Source organism: Melospiza georgiana, chromosome 13 (genome assembly GCF_028018845.1).
Source record: "Melospiza georgiana isolate bMelGeo1 chromosome 13, bMelGeo1.pri, whole genome shotgun sequence".
Classification (NCBI taxonomy): domain Eukaryota; kingdom Metazoa; phylum Chordata; class Aves; order Passeriformes; family Passerellidae; genus Melospiza; species Melospiza georgiana.
The window spans coordinates 7364754-7390393 of record NC_080442.1 but is presented as its reverse complement, the minus strand read 5'-3'; the positions used below and the strand labels follow the sequence as shown (position 1 = coordinate 7390393).

The 25640-nt window shown below is 40.7% G+C and overlaps 1 protein-coding gene across 10 annotated transcripts in view; it reads left to right on the top strand.

Moving 5' to 3' along the window:
- Window positions 1–22823, top strand: part of TCF12 (transcription factor 12) — a 160771-nt gene extending 137948 nt beyond the window's left edge. For 4 of the 10 annotated variants that reach the window (XM_058033676.1, XM_058033672.1, XM_058033673.1 and 1 more), the window contains 9 exons: window positions 283–361; window positions 4948–5021; window positions 5947–6018; window positions 6753–6959; window positions 13702–13816; window positions 14615–14786; window positions 15764–15996; window positions 19038–19191; window positions 20539–22823. In XM_058033676.1, the coding sequence (XP_057889659.1) occupies window positions 283–361; window positions 4948–5021; window positions 5947–6018; window positions 6753–6959; window positions 13702–13816; window positions 14615–14786; window positions 15764–15996; window positions 19038–19180 (1095 nt within the window). In that variant the 3' untranslated portion in view covers window positions 19181–19191; window positions 20539–22823. The remainder of the gene's footprint in view (window positions 1–282; window positions 362–4947; window positions 5022–5946; window positions 6019–6752; window positions 6960–13701; window positions 13817–14614; window positions 14787–15763; window positions 15997–19037; window positions 19192–20538) is intronic. The other 6 variants (XM_058033678.1, XM_058033681.1, XM_058033677.1 and 3 more) reach the window with 4 other exon arrangements.
- The last annotated feature ends 2817 nt before the right edge of the window (window positions 22824–25640 follow it).

Here is a 25640-nt window from a genome sequence, read left to right as displayed (position 1 = left end):
TGTAATTTCTGCTGCTCTTAAGTGAGCAGGAAGGTCAGTTATACTTGTGTCACTATCAAATACAGACTGTGCTTATTTGGACAGCTGCTTGAAAATGAAAGTTCTTTGGACATTTTTAGAGCCTTGAGTGTAATAAAGCAGAGCTATGATTGAAGGATCAAATTGCATTTTTTATCAATCCAGAATCAAGAGTGACAATTAAAACATGAAAAAGAATTCTAATAGCGTTTTTCCTGTGTATTATAACATATATTGATATGTATTCTCTTTGTCTGTCATCAGATTTATTCTCCTGATCATACCAGCAGTAGTTTTCCATCGAATCCATCAACACCAGTTGGGTCACCATCGCCTCTTACAGGTACAGACTGGTCATTTGTCAATACCTTGCTTGTGGTTTTGAAAATGTCCTGTTGGAAATCAGCATTAACTTCCTTGCATAACTGCCTGTGCATTTTGGTTATTTTTCCATTGTAAAAAAGAAAATTTATAAGTCCAGATTCATAGACGTTTTGTTAGGGGCACTCTCTTGAGTCCTAGCAACTTTCTTTGAAAATTAGCAAATTAAAATAATGTTTGGAAGCATTAACTGACCATACTTATGAGGGCTATAAAGATATCTGTACAGATTTGCACTGTTGAGAGAAAGAAGAGTGATTTGATTTGATTTGATTTGGGGTTTTTTTGAGCTATATGTTAAAGCTCTGCGGCAGCTTTCAGTGACAAACACAGCAGATGTGTGTTCCCTCTAATGAAAATATAGTAGGCTATGAGACTATCCAACTTGTACACAAGATAGCTTTTCATTCATATATTTCATGAAGGTTTTCATTCTCTGGGAGAAGAATTTCTGGCATTTTTTAAAATAAATGCTGTGTATTGCAGGCACCTCTGTCACCTGTGCTTTGTGCATTTGTAGTGTGAATGTGGGAAGAAGCATTCCAGTGTGGAGATGAACTGTGGGCAGCTGCCTACAGCTATTAGTGCTAGTGCAGCTTTCACAGACACTGTGGCCTCAGCTGTCTAGTAAAAGTTGAACAGCTGTTCTCCATATAGAGAGGACTGTGAAAGCTCCATTGCCTTAAATTTGTTGTTTAACAAAGAACTAGAATTACAAGTAAGATGATGTAACTTTAACCCTCTTCTTTCCTATAGTGCAATTTGTTAAATTATTTAACATTTATACAACAGTCTGTTCCCATGTTCTCTGTTGTTTTAATATATCCCTGCAGGCTTCTGGCCATTGGTCACTTTTTTGTAAATGTTGTGCTTCTTATAAAACAATAAAATTACCTTAAGGTGAAAAGGGTACAGAATGAGCTTAGCTGAATGCTTTTGTAAACTAGATGAATAAATTAGTAAAGGTATTGCATGCAAAATGCAGTCATAATCATATGGCTGTGAATATGCATATCTTTATATGCAGTGTCACTCAAAGCCTCCATCATTCATGCTTCACTCCTATTTAATGGACACTGCTCTGGTTTTCTGTGGATGTAATGGATTAATGAATATCTGACATGGCTTACCTGAGCAGCTGCTTTGGGCATTTCTTTTCTATTATTGAATAATCCATGTTGAATTGAGTAATGATGGGATTAATGGGATTTTTGATTTAGTGATTACAGTTGACAAAAATGTTTTGTATGTTCTGTTGTACTGAAGAGGCAGATCAGACCAGAAAATTATTATTATTTTCTTTTTAACATCAAAGCAAGTATTGAAAATATTTTGTGGCTGGAAGAAAGAAGTTCTGACATTTCCAAGTATTTAAAATTATAAAGAACCCAAAGAGGTTTTTTCAAGAGTTGCCTAATGAGATACTGCACCTCGTTTTGTAAGCGTGAAAGCACTAGCTAATTTCTGAGTTTAGAATACAAATTTGATGTCACTAAATTGGTGTTTTTGCTGTTATTGTCTTTGCCTGTTGCAACCTGTATGAAATCTACAAAATTTGCACTTTACATTCCTTATTCTGGATTCTGATGGTTAAGACAGTAGTAGACATAAACAAATAATAGTGAAGTCCTTTTCAGGCTCAAACTTAGCATGTGCTTCACATTTATACCCTCCCATCCCCTTTAATTCCAGTGATACAGAATTTATCAAGCCTTTGGTAAATTGCTCCAGTAGTTAATTACCTTCATTTATGAATCTGGACTTTTATCTTTATTCCCAGATGAGTCACTAAGAACACGGTGAAGCACAATGTGAAGTAATTACTACTGCATTTATTGCTATTTATACTCCTGGTAGCCATTTTCTGTCTTGACCCAAAAAGTTATTGCAGATAAAACAAATGTTTTATGTGTACCGAAATAATATATTTTGGAGCATTTTAGCCTTCGTTGTCATTTTCCCCTTTTGCAATTAGGTATTTGTTTAGTTAGCATTCATAGTATTACAGATTGCTTAAGTCATAATTTGCCCATGCTTTAATTGTGAGTTAGGGTAGGAGTACTGTGTTTACCAGGGAGAGCACTGACACAGACCAACGTCATGAGACCTTGGGCTTCATAAGCTCATGACTGACTCCTTGGCTCTTCTGTTGCTGAATGAGGATTAATGACGTTTTTTAATTCAGTTAAGTAAAAGCTTGGAGAACAACTTGATGAAAACCCCCAAGTATTATGAGACAATAGTGCGTGTCTTGCCTGCCTTGCCCTCATTTAATTTCTAATTTTACATAAACATGACCAGAGCTGAGCATCTTGCATAGTTTTAATGATTGTGTACACGCATGTGGAGTTTATATAAGCATCTGAATGGTGGGAGCCTTGGTATTTTAAGAATCCTTGTGCAGGATCAGAGGCATTCAGGAGGTTTGGTGGGTTCTGAGGATGCAAAGCCAGCCCTCTGCAGCTCTGAGTGTGTTTGAAAGGGGAGCCAGAGGATTAGTGTTGGGGAGACTGGGGGTAAGAACAATACTGCAGTGATTGCTGTCGGTGACCCCTGTAAATCCTAACACTTGCCTGGCTTATTTGTTTTTTAATGCTGCTGTGTTGGTGCTGCCCTAAAAGCTGCAGTTGTTAATTGCAGGGCTTGTGGTGCCAGGATGCTTTTTAACATAATTGGTGGATTTCATGCACAAACTTCTAGGAGGGGGAGTGGAATGAGGCAAGCAGGAAATCGGTGCCATCTGGCAACGTGCAGCCATGGAGGCAGAGTGCCACCGCTCGGGAGGAGCCCCGGCGCTGCCGAGGTGTCACTGAAAGCTGCAGGTCACACTTGGGTTGGTTGTTCCCTCCCTTCTTTTCTTTTTGTCTCCTTTGTGAGATGCCCCACTCACAGTTTTGTTCTGGGCTTACACTACAGAAATAGGACTTTCTTCAGTTAAAGCCCCCAAACAAACGGAAGAGGTGCACAGGATTTCAGTCTGCTTGCTGCTCACCTGGCCACCCTCCTGCTTAATCCCTGTGCTGCAGGGAGTAGTACTCTGAGTTCTGATAGCAGCAGTGCTCCTGACCACAGTCCTGTCTCTAAAAATGGAGTTCTGGGCAAGGAAAAATTTGAACATTATGCTAAACCAAAATGCTCCGTAGTTTTTTCATTAACGGTTATGCAGAAATAACTGGGACTCCAAGCATTATTCCCAAGTTCAGGAATAAGAGCAATGCAGATGGAGACTACAGGTCCAGACCCAGAGTAGCTGTGTGAAGTGAAAATCGGTAATTATAAACTTACTCACTGAATTCTTTGTATTCTAAAAGAGAGTTCCAGCACAATTATGGCAGCTCTGGACTTCCATGAAATAGGAGATTTTTATTATTTTTTAATTAGAAAGGAAATATTTAGGTATTTTAATAATTTTAATAGCTTTGCAAGCTATACTCTTTTTGTTAAATAAAACCTTGTCTTTAAAAGGTAACTACTTGCAGCTCTCTGAACAAAGGAACTGTAATGTTATTAAACCTTTTCCCAGTTTTCCAGACGCACAGCTCTGGCTGTTATTGAAAGAACAAGCCCACAGGCTCTTCCTTTAATGAGCTGCGTTGGATTGTATATCCATAATTTATTAATGTAATTGCTTTATTATTACATTTGTATGGCTGAAAGGAAGCTGTCTCTAATGGCCATAGAATTTCATGTAGTATCTTTATAAAAGATGCATTATTAGTTGGTGAGAAAAATGCATGTTGTACTACTTCAGGCTTTGTGTTAAAAGTACTGCTTTATTAGTTATTACATTTCACATCTAATTATTTAAAAAATTTACATGATAATTAGGTATATTTATGTCAGATTAGAATGTCTGTGTTTTAGAATTTGAAGTGTATAGGTAATACGAATTTAATTGTCAATTTGTTGCACAATCAATGAGTTCTTCTGCTGTGATTTACCTTAAGTATATCTGAAATACCAAATGGGAATGACTTAGATATATTTTTACTCTTCTAAATCTAAAATGGTATGGTATACAACTAGACTAGATAAAGCTTTTAAATCCAGTTTTAAGTTTTTGCATTTAGTAGAGAGGTGTCATAAAAATGGTTCTCCAGTTCTCCTTAACTTGGTGCCTATTTGATGACTTCAAATATTTTTGTTGTGTATTTATATTAACAATATAAAAACATATACAATATAAAATGCATATACCTTCAAATACTGAACAGAATCTGAAGAAGAATTCAGCAGGTCTTTTTTGGTGACACATGCAGAAGCAGGTATTTCAAATATGGTGTGTGTGTGTACTTAGTCCACTTTTTAATGTTGAAGTACTTGGACGATGTCACTGCTTTTGTCACTGACAGTGATCTAACCCTGCAGATGCCAGGATATGAAAATTATCCCTCAGTAAGGCAGAATGAAGGAATTTGTCCTCCTTTGTATACCCATATGTTAGCTTACCTTTATGCAGAATATGTTGGGTTTAATTATGTTGAGAAATACAGTCTCTGCTTCCCACTTCTGTGTAAATCTGTGCACTAACCTAGACAATTTTGACAGGTGCCAGTCAGTGGTCGAGGAGTGGAGGACAAGCCCCCTCATCTCCCAGCTATGAAAACTCTCTACACTCCTTGGTAAGAATTGGTGAAAGCAACATAGTACTTTTTACTTAGGAGTTGAAGGCTTGGTTTTGTATAAATCCTGCATATCATTAAAGGAAACAGTAGGATAGCATTACAAATGAATTCTTTGCTAACAAATGGCCTGTTCAGTTGAACAATATAAGACGTGCAGGGTGTGTCTTTCACCATCTGTTCCTTGGGCATCAGGCTTCTGTGCTGAGGACAGCTGGTGCTAAAGCGCTGTTATGAGATTCTGGTACCTTTTCACAAATCCATAGCTAATTCTTATCTAAAGTTCAGTCTGGAGAAAGATAAAGACTTCATGCCTCCGCATTTACTTGTGCTTCCCCCTCTCTCCCTCAAATGGCTGTCTCCAGGGCTTGTTTGCATTACACTGTTATTAAAGTATTAATACATTTTATTTGTAATTATTATTTGTTGTCGGGAATGTTCATTTATTAATTAAACATTTTACAGAAAAACACACAGGCAGTAATCTACAGCATTGTAAATTTTCTTCTTTTGAGGATTCAGCAGAGGATTTCACTTACTGACTTCCTTCTTACATTTCCGATACAATATTGGGAAGGAAACAGGGAAAATTTGAGGGAAGGTTTTGATTACTTGCTTAATATTTCTAGTTTCCACAGATATAATTTCTATTTTTTTCTGTCTAACAAGAATAAATTATAAGTTAAATCAGATTTCTTTTCTTCAGTATTTTTGCAATTAAATATAATGATTATGTACATCTTAGAATCCTAACATAACTGCAGTGTTAAATATTAGCCTTTTCTTATCTTAATATAATCAGATCTCTGTTGCATTAACTTGACTAACAATTTATTGCTGACATGCACATCAGCTGTTTCCTCACCTCTTTTTTGGATTAATCTTAACCTGTGCTTTGCTTCCTGTTCTGTCTTGACTTTGCCAGAAAAATCGAGTTGAACAGCAACTTCACGAGCATTTGCAAGATGCAATGTCCTTCTTAAAGGATGTCTGTGAGGTACTATTTCACTTTAGATGGTGCCTTTTTGTGTTTCAATTAACGCTTCCTTCGGATTCCCCATTAAAAACTTAAATTAGTGTAGTGTGTGACCTGTCTTTTGACTCCAACATCCTGCTATTTCAGTTTCTAGAGCTGCAATGTCAGAATTGGTTTTGCTTTGGGGTTTTTTTTTTTGGTATCCCTTTTAATAAAAGAAAGTAATTAAAAGAAAGTAATTTTAAGACAGACTTCGACAGTAACACAACTCGCTTTTATCTCTGAAATACCTAATCTGTTTAAAGGTCCATTTTAAAAAATGGTAACTTGAAGTTTCGTCCAGTTTTTTTTGTAATGCAGATTCTCAAAAAACCTCTGCCTCTCTTAATTGTTTCCAGCATGGTGAGGCTGATTTTACGATCATTCTTTCTTGTCCTGCATTAGCTTATTTTGTAGCAATTCCTTTTTTTCTTTTCATGCAATATAATAGCAGCTGAGTAACATTAACCTTATAATAAGCTTCACTTTCAAAGCTGCCACCTATTTGTGGAATGAATGCTATCTTGAACAAAATCTCCAGATAATATTTTCTTTTTCCTGTTTGTTTGTAGTGCTGGTAGGTGCTCTCAAAATCTTTTGATACTATTTTGATACCACATTTCATCTTCTATCATTAATACCTCCGAGCTAGACTCTGTTGTGGTGGGAGAGCCTGGGGATTTATTCAGTAATGGCTGTTGCTGTCCCTCTTGCAGCAGTCCCGGATGGAGGATCGCTTGGACAGACTGGATGATGCCATCCACGTGCTGCGGAACCACGCCGTGGGGCCTTCCACGAGCCTGTCAGCCGCCCATGGAGACATCCACAGTTTGTTGGGACCATCCCACAATGGGCCAATTGGAAGCCTGAACTCAAACTATGGAGCATCCAGCCTTGTAACAGCCAGCAGACAAGCATCCATGGTAATGATGTTATGAAATATGTGTATGTTTATGCAAAGCAACTCCAGCTAATGCATTGAAACTATTGTAGAGCCTGCTGAGGCAGAGCTGGGCTGGAAGACTAATATTTATCAGGAAGAAACCACTTGAGATTCTTGTGGAGGGAAAGATGGCAGACAGCTTGCACCTGCTATGGGTTTCCAATTAGAGTGTTGGAGTGGGGGTGGGCAGAAATGAGGGGGAGGAAAAAGATGGGAAAACTTAGACTTTGGCCTGGTCAGTGGCCCATAAAATCCTGCTGTGACCATATGCAGAAAGCTGAAACTTTCTGCTGAGAGCGTTTCAGCTTATACATGCATTTTTTCCAGATGTGTAATAATTGGCAGAACCATTTTCTCCTTGAAATGGTGAATAGGGAGATTGAATGGGAAAAGCAGTCGAGAAGGACTGAATTTCAAGTGTTCTGGTCTGGAAAAGCTGTTTATTGTAAATTGGAACTAGTCTTCAATAGCAGATGCTGGCAGAGGACTGGGAGGAAGCTGTTGGAATGTGGAACCATAGTGTGCGCAGGCTCAAAATTTAAACTTTTTTTCTAAACGAAAAGGAGTTTGAGCACAGCTGTAGTGTAAGTAACAATGAAAAGGAAACTACTTTCAGATTAATCCCCAAGAAGGGTGAAATAATTCAATCCATCTCTTTTTGTTTCTTTAAAAATGTGAACTGTTCCGAAAAAATGTAGTTGAGCTTTTTATAGATCAGAAATATGCTAAAAGCATTACACAGTAAACAAATCTATTTGTAGCATTGCTCACTTCCCTTTTTCTTCCTTTTCATTCCACCCTTCTCAAAAATGCTTAAAGGAAAAAGAGCTTTTAAAAACATGCTTGTTTTAGTGGTGCCATGTGTTTGCATGTTTACAGCGTAATTTTAAAGACCAGTTACATGCTGTGAAATTTTCTGTTATAAAACAGATTCACAGCTGGGTACTGTGTGATCAAGGCAAAATTTCACCTATCATCAAAATAATTAGGTACCCCAATTGCTGAAGGGTTTGTATTCTATAAAACAGAATTAGTTCCAGGCTCTCCCATTCGCACGTCACACATCCATTTATATTAATTTCAGGACCACTGCAGTAAACATCAAAAAGAACTGCTTGCTTTCTATAAGCTGCGTGGGTTTGGGGGCTTTGGGGAGGGGGTACTTTCCAATTGCACATCCAACTTCAGCTTTCTATACAAGTTCACAGTTACTTTTAGTAATGAAAGAAGTGATGCATAACTGCTTTTGAATTTTTTCATAGTACTTACAGAGATTTAATATTTAAAGAATGTTGTTAAAGTTCTACCGTGTTCTAGGGTAGACTGAAATTTAGTCCTACAAAAGAAAACTTTTTTCCCCTCTGCTCTTGATGTGGTGTAAAGTGAGTGACTGAAACTGCAGTGACAATTTTTTTCTGTGACTTGAGGAACCTTCTGATACTGCTAAGCCAGGCATAGTCAAATAAATCCACAGAGTGCCAAAATGTACCTAAAAATATCAGTTTCTCTTTTAAATCAGTTACGATAAATATTTTATCAATATTTTATTCAATTTTTATTAAAATAGGAGACAGTGGAAAATGACTCTCCAAAATGGACAGAAGTTCCTTGATCTTCTCTAGTTTAATGTAGTTGTGTAACTTAAATGTAATACGGACCTAATTTATCATCTGATTATTTGACTGACAGAAGCTTGTCTGTTAGAAATAAATTTAAATTAAGAAATCAAAAAAAACAATTTGCCTGTACATTTCATCCTCACTTGGTGGAACAAGCTTGCAGATCAGTTTGGCTTGTAAAATGAGTCAGCTAAAGAATGTCTTGGATTAACCTTAATTTTGTTACATCAGAATAATTGGCTCCAACAGAAGGCATCCAGTTGTGGTCTTGCCCAGTCCCCAAAGAGCGCCCTTTGACATCACTGGCAATTGCAGGAGCTCGGCCTGGCTGAGGATGGAGTCCTGAAATAGGTGCAGGGCAGGGGCTGCCACATCTGGCTGTGCTGCAGGCTGAGGGCTTTATTGGTGATGACTGCATTGCAGTAATGCCCCCCAGGTACCAGGGGTAATTCTTCTTCAATAACCAGTTCAGTTCAAACTCTTATTTACTATAGTGTTCTTTTTAAATAGTAAGTAGGAGAGCAGAGCATTTGACACACGACCTGAACTGTAAGATCCAGCCTTCATTCCAGATTTAAATACTGCTTTACTTGAGATGACATCCAGTAAATTTTAAGAAAATAATGAGTATTGGGCTAACATAGTGAGAAATGTCAACATTGATAACGGTGATTACCTATTTTTGAAGTTTTGTTTGACATAGGGTCAAGAAATGTTCGTTGGAATTCAGCACTAAATGAAACTTCCTTGTTGAAGGAGGGTGGGATCTTTGCACAAAACATTTTTGCTCTTTAAAAAAAAGTAGAAAAAAAAGTAAATTTAATTTCCCTTGAAGATGATGATCTTGGCAGAAGGAGCTAGGAAATGAGTAATTTAACTCCTTTTTATGTAATTAGTGTAACCAGGCATGGTTTTATTTTAACATTTGCTTAATTTTTGAGCCAGATTTATTTTACAACTCTAGTTGACTTCATTTCCTGCTTGCTCTGAATGGTCTTGTTTTCTTTTTAGCTGGGCTGGCCATTAGACTTATTCAAATAGATTTTTAATATCTCAAACTCATCAAATATTTGCTAACTGGCCTTTGAAGTTGATTTGTATTTTATTTCATGTATTATTGAAAAGTTAAGAAGTAATACTTTTTGTTCTTATTCAAGCTGCTTTTTATTTGTCATTGCAATACAATGGAAAAAGAACAGCCTGAACTGATTAAAAATAAATAAATAAAAGGCCTGGAAACTCAGTTAAGGATGAAACTCAATCTCTAAGTCAGAGGGTTTTTTCAGGTATAACAGGAATCTAAGAAAATTGGTGATCTCCCTCTTTGTGCCCAGTGCCTGCTCCAGCAGAAGCATGAAAGGCCAGTTAAGCAGCTTTGCCAGCACCAACCTCTGCTCTTGCTCAGGCCCTTCCAGAGTTGCTGTTTCCCTGTGGAGATTGTGCTGCCACTGAACAACTCTGTGCTGTCTGAAGTGTAAAATTCTTGATTACAAAGCCCTTTTCTTTGCCTTAATTATGCACACCTTGACTAAAATGGTTCTAATGACCATAGCCAAACTGACCAGCTAGTAGGGCTTGAAAAGTTCAAAGACTCAGACCAAGAGTGGTATTTTTGTTTTCCAGTTCTCAAAAGCTTTCCGTGCTAAGTGCTCAGAATGAATAATCAGACTAAAGTGTGAGATGCAGAACCAATATTAACAGGACAGAGATGTCCTTTCCCCACGTGTCACTCTCGGTTCTCCTACATGCAGTTGTGTGTTATCACTGCCCATGATTTGTCTAGTTTTTATTTAGTTGCCTAAAATACTTAACTGGTTTTCTGGTTTCAGATCCCAAATGTTACCACTTAAATCAACCGAAATATGTTCTGCCCTCAGGTTTGGAGTTTTTTAAGTTTGCAAGTGTCAGTGGGGCTGCAGATTGTCCTGTGTGCAAGTCTTGAAATGCATAGAAATGAATACAGTTGACCTGGTAAATTACAACAATGTACAGTGTTGTGACAGTACTATTGTTTTACTCAACCTGGGGTTACTGAGGGGTAAGTTATTTGTGATGGCACTGGATGCCAGACCTCTGTTGGGTTGGCATTGTGTGGAGGAAGCAGGCAAAGGGCAGTGATGGGAATGCGTTGGTACCGAGCGGGTGCTGCACAAGAGATCCCTGATCACTGCTCACAGCCCATCCCGAGTGCTGTTTGCCCTGGTTACTGCTCACAGCCCATCCCAAGTGCAGTGCCTGTCCTGATCACTGCTCACAGCCCATCCCGAGTGCTGTTTGCCCTGATCACTGCTCACAGCAGATCCCAAGTGCTGTTCACTCAGGCTCAGAGCAGATCCCTAGCACGGTGTTTGTCCTGGTTACTGCTCACAGCCCATCCCAAGCTCGGTGATCACTGCTCACAGCAGATCCCAAGTGCTGTTCACTCAGGCTCAGAGCAGATCCCTAGCACGGTGTTTGTCCTGGTTACTGCTCACAGCCCATCCCAAGCTCGGTGATCACTGCTCACAGCAGATCCCAAGTGCTGTTCACTCAGGCTCAGAGCAGATCCCTAGCACGGTGTTTGTCCTGGTTACTGCTCACAGCCCATCCCAAGCTCGGTGCCCGCGCCGGTCGCTCCTCACCGCTGTGTTCTCCCGCACTCTGTATGTGTGCTCTGCTTGCCTGCGGTGTGGCAGAGCCCGGCCTTCCGTTTGTCTCCCATTTTGTGTGCCTGGGAAGCTTGGAGCTTTGCTAGGGAGGAGAGGGAGGAGGCGGTGGAAACAAGGCTGGATTAGCGGCGGAGAGAATGAATTCGCTCCGAGTTGGTTTGCTCTGGGGATGAGCTGCCGCGGGTCCGCGGGCCGGTGCCCGCACAGCCCGCGCTGCCGGCCGGGCCGGGGCAGCTGTATGGAAATGGGGAGCGCTCGGGAGCCGCCGCAGCGCCGCGATCCCCGCACCGGGGCACCGCGGGACCGCCGGCAGCTCCTGCCCCCGGAGCCGGCCCTTGGCGCTAGGAAAGCGCCTGACTGGGAATCGCTTACAAATAATAGCGATAAAACACGTCGAGAGCTCGTTTGTTCTGAGCGCCGCGGAGCTAATGGCCCCGGACGCCTTTCAGAAGACTTAAAGGAAGCCCGAGTTGTGCTCCATTGAAATGCAGATGGGAGAGCCCTTTCTCTATGCAGTGCGAGTCCAAGGAAAGGAAAGCAAACCAAATTTTCCAGCTCGGCGTTTAAGATACTTGAATCTTGGGTAGCTTGAAGTAGCCACCGATCAGTTGTAACTGTAGCAAACAGAGCTTTTGGCCTCCGTCTGGGATGCGGTGACTTTCAGCAAGGCATGTTGTTTGGGTTTTTTTGTTTGCCAGATTGGATTTTCTGGTATATCATAGATCACAGATAAAAATCACTGTTATGGTCAGTTTGGTAACATTCTAGCTCTTAAAATTTCTGTGTAAATCCTGTTAATCTAAATTGTATGCTTTTAATTTGTACATCTTGGTTTCAAAGCTTTGGAACATGGTCTTGAATTCAGGTTTTATTTCTCATCTAGTCTCTGCCTTTATCAGAACTGATTTGCTAATCTCTTGCCTTTAGATTAGCTCTAGATTTGAAAGTTGCCAGGGTTCTGACAGCTGCTGTGTTTGTACACAGCTTTAAGAAATTTCTGCCTTTTTTAAGAAGTAGATTTTGGAACAAACCTGGCCCTGAAACAATTAATAGTCTGTAGCTTGAATAAAAGCACCCTCAAGTGTTAGGACTAAGCATGACCAGAAGAAGAAAATAAAACACACAACCTGCAAGGCAGAATTAGGAAAATACTCAGTTTTGAAAAATTCGGTGTGAGAGTGAGCTTCATTTCATGTTCCAGTTGTAAAGAGTGTGGTTTCTGAGGCTGAAAGACCCAGGGCAGCTCCTTCCTCCCAGCGAGTTCATGACTCCTGCAGGAGCTTGCAGGGCCGACTGTACCAGAGTAGAACTTCTCCCAAACAAAGCCTATTACACGCAGAGGAAGATAAAATATACTTGAAATAGCAACAGATATTGCACAGTATACAAGAGGAGATTTTCTGCAGAACAATGGATACAAATAGCAGCCCGGAATGACCTGATATTAGTTGTGGGTTGTTGGGGAGGGGGGGTTCCCCCTTTCTTTTTTTGTTCCTGTGCGTTAGCTTACAGGAACAAGTGTATATTAAACAAAGGATAAACTTGCATAAGGGTATTTATCTCTCTCTGGGTAAAACCCATACTAAGACATGAAAGGTAAAAGCTGCATTAATTACTCAAGAGGGATTCAAAGCTCAGCAGTTTACTAGGATTGAAGGATTTATTGAAAAACAGTGGTTCTCATGTGTAACTCCAGGCAATAAACCTATTTAATTAAAGGCTTAATCTTCCAGTTGACATGTTTGCTACTGTTCCAATAAAAAGCTTCATCTGTAGCCAGTTTTTGTAACTATACAAATAATAGTAGAATCCCTCGTCTTTGTTCATTTTTAACTGTTTAATTGTATTATGTTGGTTATATTATAGGTGTTTAAGAACTTTTGTGCCTTTAGAAATCAAAAGCTTTAAATGGAAATTATTTAAATACAGGCAGTGTATCCTTACCCCTTTTTTCTCTACCAAATATTTTTTTAATAGAAGTTGATGACAGTATTCTGTATTGAGCAGCAGTTTTTTAACAAGTTGCCTCTTCAGGTTAGGTATGCACACTCAAAGCTGTCTCACATAAGTATCATTTATTCAAGTTTATGCAAAATTAGGATTTTTCAAGACTCTTCATCTCAATGCTTGCTGCTCAGAAATTAAATCATGATATATTAGGAATAGATGAAAAAATAGGTCGTAAGAATAGTTAGATACCTGGATTATTTTATTCCAAACAGGATTGGTCACTGCTTGAGACACAGCCCAGTCCAGTAAGTCTAATCAAGTGTTTCAGTATAACAACATCTACCAACTAAATCTTTCCTTTATTCAGCAAGAATCTAAAGTTGGGTCTCTAATCCAGCAAATACTTCCAGTGTTTCAAATACTTCCAGTGTTTTAAACTTCTGTTTTTGGACTATTTCTTCGAATCACATCTTTAATGTGAAATCTTTGCTTTGCCTTGCTTTAGGTTGGGACTCACCGGGAAGAAGGTGTCAGCCTCAACAGCAACCATTCAGTTCTTCCCAGTACAGTGTCTGCTCAGAGCACAGAACTAAATCATAAAACACAAGACAGCTACAGAGGTAACTTTCCAGGCTTAAATGCTGGACAGAGTCTGCAGTGGTTCAGAGCCAGTGAGGCTGTAGATCTTGGTAAAATGTCATCAGTGCAAGGGATAGGGGCATAGATAATGTTGAAAAATAAAAAATAATAACAGGTCTGATATACCACCACTGTTAGGGACTCCTGCAACAATTTTGAGGGCATCCCTCAACTATCCCAATATAATTTCAAGAGAAGGCTACATTACAGCCACGTTCCTGCAGCCTAAGGGGCCGCGATGCCCTTGCAGAGCTGCAGCCATTTCCCAGTTTGCCAGGAGAGCTGTGGAGTGGGCTGAGAGCAGAGTTCAGCACAGCCAAGGGAAGGAGGTCATTCCACACCCGTGTTTACAGTTCCTTCCATTTTTAGCTGAAGAAGTAAACTGCAGAAAACAGAAGTCAGCTCCTTTTATTGGCATGCTAGCACCATTTAGGGGGTGTTGCACATTCAGCCTAAACGCAAGCCTCGATGTCAGTGCAGCTTTGCCCTTCAGTTTGCAGCCCAGACATCAGGTGCAGATTTCCTTACTTCACTCAATGTCCTTTTGTCTCAAACAGTGTTTTCCTTAGACTAAGCTGTTACCAATCAAGCTGCTCTGTGAGCTGTGATTGCTTTATAACCCATGACACATGTCCAAGTGCAGCAGTGTTAGCAGGATTTCTTGTTTCTGTTAGTTCTTCCTGTTGTCTCGGCCCTGGCCCCTCAGTGCCATTCTCTGCTGAGGTCCTGGGCACAGTTTCAGTGCTGTGACTCTCTCTCTGCTCTCTGCTTGCTTGCAGCACTGTCGGGTGGCTTACAGAGCCAGTCTGTGGCTATAGGTCCAACAGAAATCAAGTCTGAACATAAGGAGAAGGATGAAAACATCCATGAACCACCCTCATCAGATGACATGAAATCAGATGATGAATCCTCCCAGAAGGATATCAAGGTCTCCTCCAGAGGCAGAACAAGGTGTGTTGCTGACATAACGTGGGGAATCTGTGCTTTGATAATGCTCAGTAGCACGTTGTCCTTACATTTGGTAAATTTATTGCAAGGCTTTTGTGTTACTGCACTGCATACACCAGTGGGCAGCTGAAAGGGAGAAAAAGTGTATAGTATCTGTATATATTTAAATACAAGGTAGAGGATGTGCTGGGAAAATCATCTCTCAAGTGTGCATTCCCTTACGCTAGTGCCATGCCTAATGTCTGCCTGTACATGTAAGCAGCAAAAGATTGAGGGCTCTGCCCAGCACAGAGGATGGGACAATGTCAGAAATTCCTGATACTTTGGACCTGGGCCAGGGCTGCCCTTCCAGATGTGAGTCTGTGGCGGTGGAGAGCTCCAGCTCCTGACCTGGAGCCTGAGGTGAAACACTGTGGCTAAATATCCTCTTGAAACACTTTGTCCCCTCCCAAGCCACAGATGCAGAGCTGGAGCTGATACTGGGGAAATGCTTCAGGATCTGCCTGACAGGCCTGATACAAGCATTGAAATTTGAGGTAACAGTAAACAATCAGAATTTTGCTACCACAGGCAGCATAATCTGTATTAAGACATGTTCAATGGCATTTAGTGTGTTAGTTTTAGTAGAACAGAGGTTTTGCACAGTTTTAGACTAAATTGGATGAACCTGTATTAAAAAAGGTTTGCAACTTGATATCATTTGAGGCAGTTCAGGAATTCTAAATATAACTGTTTAGCTCTACAGAGTAGTAGAAGAAAAAATAGTTCTAGAATTTGCCAGTGTGGTCTTTACCTAAAGTAAAACTCCTAAATCAGCACATGAAATGAAAATTCCTTGAGTGTGTCTTTATATAAGCTGATGCATTGGAAAATAGCAAAAACTTCATTGGAAATTATTTTATTCATTATCTGTTTGGAGTCAGCAGCAGGATGAAGCACCAGTGTTATTTCAATAGCCCGTTACGTTTCCTTTGTTGCAGCAGTACTAACGAGGACGAGGATTTGAACCCCGAGCAGAAGATCGAGCGGGAGAAGGAGCGGAGGATGGCCAACAACGCCCGGGAGCGCCTGCGCGTGCGCGACATCAACGAGGCCTTCAAGGAGCTGGGCCGCATGTGCCAGCTGCACCTGAAGAGCGAGAAGCCGCAGACCAAGCTGCTGATCCTGCACCAGGCCGTGGCTGTGATCCTCAGCCTGGAGCAGCAAGTCAGAGGTCAGTGCCTGTGGGCTGGGCCAGCCCTGTGGCAGCAGTGTGGGGCTCCTGAAACCTGCTCAGCCAAATGCATGAGCTGCTGAAAGGGGGTTTGCTGTTCTGTAATGATGCTGAAGTTCTTTAGAAAAAGCAAAGAGGGAACAGAGTGAGTATAAGGTTTATAATTGGACCTTTCATTTTCCTGTTCAAGTAGTCTTCATTTAAGTTTTCAAGGTAAATTCTTTTATTCAAATAGTGATGCATCTTGCTTTAAATTGTAACAAGCACTTGTTTTGTAGTAGCAACAATAAGAGATCTGTTTTAGACTGAACTCTGCATAATTGAAATATTAAAATGCAGTGTGTTTATTTGTGTTTTCATAAGATTTTGCATTAAACATGTACTGGGGAGGGAGGAAGCTTGTACTCTAATTGAATCAGAGCTGGGTTTGCATGAATCTTCTTTCTCTGGTTCCTTCAAATTTTTCCAAGGCAGAAACAATAGACTTGCTGTAGGTGCAGAAGGAAAGCTACTTTTTGCCATTCGTTCTCATAAGGAGAGGTGATTCTAGGGATTACGTTTGGTTCTTCAACTCTTCTGTTCTCCTGAGTTGGTGAAGCCACAGTTGACTTTAAATCTCCATGTTTATTTTTGCCTAAGACATGTTGAAGTTCTGGGGCACCTTGCTCTAACTTTTGGTCAGCCCTGAGTCAGACTGGATGGTGGCTGGGAGTCCCTTCCAACAGAAATAGTCTCGTTCTGTGGAGGTGGCACTTCCCAATGAGTCTGCTCGTGTTTTGCTGTCTGGGACTCGTTAGCAGCCATCTTCCTTGGTGTCTCACTGATGGAAGTGTGTCAAGTGAAAAGTCTGAGATGTGGAATGTCAGTGGTTGTATTGTTCAGTGCACTACATCTTTGTATAACTGATGCCACCAAGTGATAGCATGTTCTCATTTTGCAAACCTCATTTTTACTTCCTTTTTGTCATTTGTTGCTTGCATTTTGCACAGAAGATTCAAGCAAAACTTAGAAGTTTATTGAAAGAGGCTAAATAACTAACTTAACACAGACTTGGGTACTTCATGCCGTAAGGATGAGATGCTGTGTTTTCAGGCACTTTTACTGATCCAGTTGTCAGTAAAGGAACACACTGTCTCCAGCCAGAGCTCTTTCAAGGCATGGAGCAACTGCAGATGAGACAGTAGCTGGGGCTGTTGTAAAACCCAGTTTAGCATTTTTGAGAGTTAGAACTCAGGCCCTGTTCTGGTCTGAAAATGGTTGCCCTGGTCTAGAAGATAAGGTTGAGCATTATGAAGTCAGAGCATTTTGAAGTCACATTAATCAGGCATGGGTTTTGGTGTTTAAAAAAGCATCTCCCTGCTCTCACACATTCTGGAGTTCACAGGAAGCTCCATCTTAACAAAATCATTCTGCCTCGGTCAGAGGACTTCCAGCCCTGGTGTCAGTGGTAGAAAACTTTAGTGCTACAGCTCAGCTGGCCCCAGTGTGCAGGCAGTGTAAATGAGAACTTCCCTTCCTCCATTCCCGAGCTCCTGGAGAGAGGCCCTGGCTCCCGTTTGTCTTCCCGTCCCCCTCTGCACCTGTTCCTGTGGGTGACTGACCAGAGCTTTGTGTGACACCCACAGGAGCTTGCACAGTGCTTTGTGTAATTGCATAAACAATTTCCTCTCTCTGCTGGTAAAGAAGCTTCTCATTTTGTGATTGGTGCTATTCAAAATGAACCATTTCAGATTTAAGCTTTCAGTGGAGGCCAGGGGTTTTTATCTCCATTTCCTAAATCACTGTAAATTAACTTCCTTTCAAAGTTTCCACGTAATTAAATCTTTAAAACTTCAAGGCAAGCCACATTTAGACAAAGAAAACTGTGATTAAGGAAAGTTAGCAGTTTGGGGTTTTTTTCCGGTAGACTCTTTAGGGAGTGCTCATCCTTAAGGAAATGCAGTAGGAGGCTGCTGATAATGACTTTGGTGACAGCAGAACTATCAAGTCCATCCAAAATAGTCTCTGTCAGATGAGCTAAAATGCACAGGGGTCACTAAACTGCAGTTACTAGAGGGGTGCCTGTGCAGTGCAAGAAAAGGGCTTGTGCTGTCTGTTCAGTTTTGGCAGACTTCTTGCAGTTATAATTGTATCTGCCATCTCCAACTGCAAAACAGAATGTACTGACAGCTAGAAAATACCTTAAAATGTTGATTAAATTCCACAGTGGAATATATTACATGTTTTTTGTGTGTCTTTTGGACCCCTGTGATTGACATCTTCTGTATTTGATTCATGAAAAGCCATTTTGAAGAACAGAAACAGCTGACTTTTAGAAACTGTCATTATTTGGAAATGAGATCCAAATCTACATCTATTGAAGCTAAGTGGGAAAGTGGAAACACACTGATGAAAATACCTTGATAGCTGGCCCACAGCTGGTTATTATAAAGCATTGGCTTTAATGTGAGAGGAAATAGGGTTTGGAAAAAAAATAATGCTCCTGCCTTATGTGACTGTCATCACAGTCTTTTGATTGAACCAAGATGGGCACAAGGTGATTGAGGCTGATGAGAAGTGTCCATTCAGGGTGTGCTGCCTCCCCTGCCCTAACAGCTGGCTCATACTGGGGAGGAAGAGGCAGCAACATTACTAAAACTGGTGTGATGTCAGCAAGGTTGGTAAGAATTCAGCCTACCAACAAAATGGATGCATTCCATTTTATTATATTGCAAACTGCAGACAATTTTCATTTAGCACTTAAGTGTCTTATGCTGATAAAGGAGATGCTTTTTAAAAGTTTCTGAAGGCGTATGTAGGCTGCTGAAAAGGTTTGGGCTTGGCTTTTTGTCTCTTTGGGTTTTTCAAATACCAGTTTAGGAGCTGTCTGGCAGGACTTTGAGTAGTGATTGTCTGCAGCTTTGGACACCTGTGGGTGAGCAGGGGGTGTCAGCAGCTGAAGGGGGAAGCTGCAGAGCTATTTTTGCTCCAGGGCTCTTGTATCGATACTGCCCGTGGTGTCAGTGGATGGGAGATTAAGAACTCTGATTCTTCTGTTACAGAACGAAACCTAAACCCTAAAGCAGCCTGCCTTAAGAGAAGGGAAGAAGAAAAAGTTTCTGCCGTATCGGCAGAGCCACCAACAGCACACCCAGGAAGCCACCCTGGCCTGAGTGAAACTACCAACCCTATGGGTCATATGTGAACACCAGCCAGGTACGTGGGGACACCTCTGCTGCTTTGTGGGGGACACCTGCAGATGGGGGTTCACTTCCTGAGCTGCCAGCAGCACCGAACTCGTCTGTGCTTTCACATCTCTCAGCAGAAGCAGAAGGCTGCAGATTTGTTTGGGTTTATAATAAAACCCCAATAAATTGTCGTCAGTCTCTATTTTCTTGCCTTGTTGCCAATGGCTACATCTCTTGGCTCAGGTGGCCTTCTTGGCATGACATCAGAGGAACAGTGAACAGCTTGCTAGATAAGCCAAGCTTATTAGAGATGAATTATACATCTTTAAATGGTCTGAATATCACATTAGTTGATTTAAAAATCCACATATTGTTTCCCAGTGCTGATACAGTCTCAGGGACTCCTCATCCCAGAGAGATTGGCTCTCTGGCTTAAGGCCAGTCATTCTGACTCCTCTCATTTGCCCAACAGAGACTGGCAACTGTCTCAAGTCACAGTCTGTATTGGTAAAGATAGTTAAAATTTGAAAGTAGTGTTTGCAGCTTTGCAGAGTAGCCCGGTATGTAAGATCTCATTGAAACACACTCATGGGGTGGCCCCACAGGAATATCAGTCTTTGGGGTTTATTCTTGTTGTTGGTTGGTTTTCTAAATAGTGGGGAAACCTTGATTTTAAAAGGGAAAAAAAAAGAGTATTCCAGTAGATCTGTCGCCACTTCAAAAAAAAAAAATAAAAAACTGGGTTCAGTGTCCTTGTTTTAATCCAGAACTTTACTGAATTTTATGGTTTGGGAGGTTTCTTGTTGTGTATATTCTAATTCTTAATGCTTTGAATTTCTCTAATTTGTTCTATTTCATACCAGAGTAATTGGCTACTTTGGAATTGTCAGATAATTTTTAATTTACAGCCAACCTTATCTGTTCTTTCAATATAAATATAAAGAACCACTTTCAAAAGTTTGGTGTCTTTGCTTTTTTAATAGCAGTAACTTTGTGGGTTGACTGAAGTGCAACATTGACAGAAAGGGCTGTACAGGAACGTGGCAATTTACCTTCAGGAGGAAGTGAACTTGGCACTGCTTGATTTGGAGAGCAAAGTCAGACACAAACTGAAGGTCTGAGATGTGCAGATTATTCTTTCTCCCTTATGCAGAGAGGCCCAGCAGAAGGTTCTTTAATCTCTTCAATATATCACGTTCAAGATGGATATCTCTGGAACAGGGGATTTCAGGGGCTCTCAGTGTAATTTTCTTTTGCACCTAAATGACTGAAAATGCTACCCAATCCAGTTCAAATTAGGTCTCTAGTGTTGATACTAAGCTTTTTAATTATTCTTTTCCTAATAACCTCTTTCTTCTCCTAAACTTCTTTCTAGAATTCCAGAATTATTGGTAGGATACACAGAAGGTGACCTTTCTTCACAAGGACACAGACAACTAACATTATATGAAGACACAAACCTGACAGGAGAAAACACTTGAAGCAAGAAACCCAAATGCAATCTTATGATCAAAGCTACTGGTCAACACCTGCATCAGGAGTGAAGATACAAGATCTTCAGACAGAATTTCAGCCCATGAGATACTCTGAACATATCATTCTGTTGCAAGCAGTGTGTCGCTTCTGCACAATCAGAGACTGTTGTGATCTCTCCACTCATTGTGGAAGTTGCCTTGTGCCTAAACTGAATTGACAAATGCATTGTAACTACAAATTTTATTTATTGTTATGGAACTGTAAAGGTCTACATATAAAGGGAAAAGTTAACATGTTAAAAGCTGATAAAATTTCAGCTGAATGCCAGCATTTACTAAAGCTGTTCACATTCAGAGAACAAAGCAGTGACAACCGTCGACCCGTAGCATTCCCAGCATACCTATTAGTGTCTTAAAAAAGGAAGGGAAAAGTCTTTTGTTGTCCTTTCCTCTCCTTTTGCCATATGACTAGTGTTTTCCATGCAATAGGAAACTATTCCTTGGTATAGCTTTTTTTATGTTATTTTTGATCTCTGGTAATCTGAACAGTTATGGTCACAGTTCCCCTTCGATACTGAGCTCTGTGCCTCAAGCCACGCAGAGGCCTCGTGAAGGCTGCAGGCTGGAGCAATACTGTGACCATAACGTTTCTTGGATTTAAAAAGTGATTTTTATTTTCCCTCAGACTTTCCTCAAACGTTTTTTTTTTCTAATTATAAACAAAACCTTTTTAGGCTTCTAGGCTTCATAGTAAAGCTTGTAACGTGAAGTGTAAATTGGGTGGGGAGAATCTACTTTGTTAGAGTTGCTTTGTTTTCCGAGCAGTAAGTACTACATATAGTACATGTAAAGTGTTAGCTGTATGTAAGCACAAAATGCATTAAAATACAAAGGAGATTTTTTTCAGGCTGTAACTTTGGTGAATAGTAAAATCCTGAATTCACCGTGGCAGGTAGTGTGATGATATAACCACCAGCCAGGTGGGCTTATTACGTAATGGAATCTTAAGAGCAATGGTCACCAGTTTTTCCTTCCTGTTAACTATCATGTCATGTTGTATGGCTTGTCAGTGGAGAAAAATAGTGTGAATCAAATGCAAATACCCCCGTCCCAAGCCATATTAGCATTAAACCTTTAAATGTTTCTCCACCAGAATAGTGTCCATAAGTATTCCTCTGTCACAGATGTGTTGAAATGGTTAAAATCCCTTTGAACTTCCATGGAAACTGTCTTCCACTGCAATGACCATGGGAGGAAATCTCCTAAGCCAAGGTTGTCTGAGCTATTGTTTATATAGTGCATCTTTCATCACTGGCAATTGGTTCACACACAAAACAGGAACAAAACTATAATTTTTATGAAGTCGTTTAATTTGAAAGAACAAAAGATGGATTGATAAAATAAACTAATGAATTTAAGCTCATGTTCTGGGTGGTTCCTAACAAAACAGTTTGTGGAATTAGTGGACTCATTTCTATTACTTTAATTTGCATATATCATCAGATAACACCTGATTATATCTGTGGCCTTGTTCTTCATTTCAGTGTTTATCAGCTAAACAGAATTTGTTGCTTATGACGTGTGAAAGTGATCACGTGCCACTGCCTGGCCTTTTTCCTTCTAAGCTTGTTGTCTTTTTGGCTATATTAGACTTTGCAGTATGCCCAGAAGCTTTCCTTCATAAAATAGAAAGAAAAAAACATTTGGCTTATTTTTCACTGTAGCTAGTCTTTTATACAATAATCTTGTAAGAAAATTTCTTGAATTCTAAATATTACTCTTTCTAGATTTTTGAAATCAAAAAAAGTTTTCAGTAAAAAGTTTCTTACTTTATTTTACTATATTAGGTAGTAAAAATGTAGGGTTATTTACCATAACCTGTTCATTAATATCAGAAATTTACAATAGCATTGTAAGACCATAGTAGGGTTCTAGCATACCGTGTAGTACCTATGGAGTATTGTAAGAGCTAATTGTCCGAGATGAATTGCTTCTCATCTTGTTCTCCAGTTTCCATTGTTGGTTTATTGCAGATTTGTACCCTGTGTCAAATTTCAAGGTATTGCTGATAAACCTTTCAACCAGCAGCAAGAAGTTCAAAAAATTTCTGTCAATGTAACAGAAAACACTATGTATATAACATTTATGTAGCAATAAATGTGCCATCTTTTTTTAACATGGTAAATCAGTGAGTTTTTTAAATTTCTCTCTCCTCGTAGGCAATGTGGTGCTTGAAAAACAGTGGCAGAACTCTCTTCTGCCTTTATCAGAACAAAGCCTGACACATCCCAAGGAGCAGAGCACGTCACAGGCACAAGGTGCTCCTGTGAAGCCAGGCCAGAAGTGCCCAGTGCCTGAGGAGCAGCAGTGCCTGAGCTGTGGGTGCTGCTGCAGAGCAGGGAGGGGATTGCACAGACAGACAGACAGACACCAAACCAGGAGCAGCTGATCCACAGGCACAGCCTCTTGTCCAGCTCACTCCTGTCTCTTCCTGTCCTGAAGAGAGTTTGCCTGGATCTGAGTCCCTTTGTACAGGGAAGTTCAGTGCCAAGTTCATTCTGACCTGACTGATGGAGCTGTGGAGGTTTTGTGGCACTGTGGGGAAGGTCTGCACTTCAGGCACATCAAAGATGCAGCTCCTCTGTCTGTGTGCAGTGCTGATTGTGAGTGTGGGGTGTCAGCACAGCTGCTGTGCTCAGCACCACTCCTGAGTCTGTCCTTGGTCACCTCAGGGACCCAGAGTGCAGGTGAGGCTCGTGTTTGTTACAGAGACAGAGACAAACTCTGCCATGGCCTGGCCCAACAGGGGAGCTCAGACCCAGCCCTGTCAGCTGCCTTTTAGCAGGGCTTTAGCAGCAGCAGTGGCAGAGATGCCCAGTGCCTACCCCAGCACACATTCCCAGTTTGAACTTTACTCCACTAACCATTCTAAATCCAGCCTTTATCTTTTACCACATGTTGTCCTGTTTGCATATACTTTCTGATCACAAGTCCTTCATCTTTTTTTTTCCATTTGATTTTTTTGTGTGTGTGTGAAAGAGATGCATGTTGGGATACCTTTGTTAAATACAGTTCTATAATTAGCATTTGGAATATTTTAGGAAAGCTCTCCTGTAAATCTAAAGTATTGGGAGGTATTAAAATGGACTTTACCTTTTTATCCTCCAGCTACTGCGTAGGTGCTGCTAAAAAGATTCTGGATTCTTCATTAATTAAAATTTCCCCAAGAATTAAACATTTTCCCCCAACATCTGGAAATCGTGGCAGACCAAAAGTAAAACGGAACCATGTGTAGAAGACAACCAAGACAGTGGGTGGTAAACTTTGCTGTTTGTTTGGAACACCAATACCTTCTGCATCCAAAACCCCTCGCCTGTGGATACTAAAATGTCCTGTGAAAGGAAGGAACTTTAAAACACTTTAAAGCCTGGCAGCACATCAAGAGTGGGGCTCCAGCAGGGATGAGGAGCAGGCTGGCACCTTCCTGCCTGTGCACAGGCTGGGGCTCCCTGCTCCCAGTGCCCTGCCCCGAGGGCATCCCCCAGCCTGGGCTGCAGGGAGGAGTCCCTGGGGCACGGCAGGCCCAGCTCTGCCTTCCTGCTGCTCCTGTGCCCAGGGCACGGAGGTGGAACTCCCGGGCTGGGGGAGAAGGGTGCTAACAGGAGACTCTGCAATCCCTCCTCCTCTGCCCCTCAGCTCTGTGCTGCACAGAGCACGTAAGTCAGGTGCCGTTTGGGGGCTGTTTTGTACTGTTTAACCTTCATTTGTTTTACTGAAGTTAATCCCTCTGTCAACCTGGATGCCTTGGCAAAACAGGGAGAGTTTATTTTTTGGTGAAGATAAAAATCCACTGCTAAACACTTACCACAAGCACAGTGTGTTCACGTTCAGAACTTCAGCTGCTCACTGCAGTCAGCTCAGCTTGTTTGTATCAGTCAGAAACTGTCCAGACCAGGCTCTGAAACTGCAAATTGTCTGGGCTGTAAACAGAATCCCTTTCAATTGTCTCCTAATCCTGACTTTTAAAATGTTTTGATGCAATTAATAATATCTGTTAAATAGAACCTGATTAAAAAAAAAAAAACTTATACAAAATTATACCAGCTGAGATAAATATCTTTCTCAAAATAGTGACTGTAACTTATCCTGGAGGGCAGAAAGGAAAAAGAAGTACTAGTAATGGTCCAATACAACTAAGGAAATGTTATAACCTTGAAATGTGTGTGTATCAATTATAAAAATAAATTCTCCAAACTTGAAGTTATAATCTCATCAGAATGAAATATCTGAGGATCTGTGGCTCCACATTTTACTTCCCAGCATCAATAAACGAACAGAGATGATCAGAATCATTAGTTTATCACAGAAGTGGAATTAATCACCAGCCCTAGCTGTGTGTTTGCTGGGAAGACAACACTTAGCCAATTGTTTGCTGCACAGCCAGATCAGGTGCTCCAGACTGCTCCCAAATGACTTTCTCTGAATTAATTGCTTTCACAATCAGGTGAGTTCTTTAGGACATTTGTGGGCTTAATATTTCCTCATGAGCTGTATTTGCTCAGACTAGAACCTGGATGTGCCAGAATGAGGATCCACTTCTCAAGATGCTGAATGGCCATTCTGTGGAAGAGAAATCTCCTGGGTGTAAATATGAAATGACAAGGTAGGGGAAAGTTTTGGATGATTTGAATGTTCAGTTCACACCTGCAAAAGCAAAATAATCAGTATTTCCTTTGCAAGGTGACAGAGAAAGTCTTGCAGATGCACCTCCCATTCTGTTTGTACAATCCATAGCAGGAGAGAGCTCCCATCTGAACTCATCTTCTGTGTGCCACAAATGCTAATGCATCTGATTATGAATAGAACAGTTAAAGTTCATTAATCCCTAACACTACCTGACTAATTAAGATAAATGCATGCAATATTGGTTTTAAAGTCGATGGACTCTGTTTCCAGTTTACCCGTTTAAATGGGTAACATTTAATTAAATGTACATTTAATT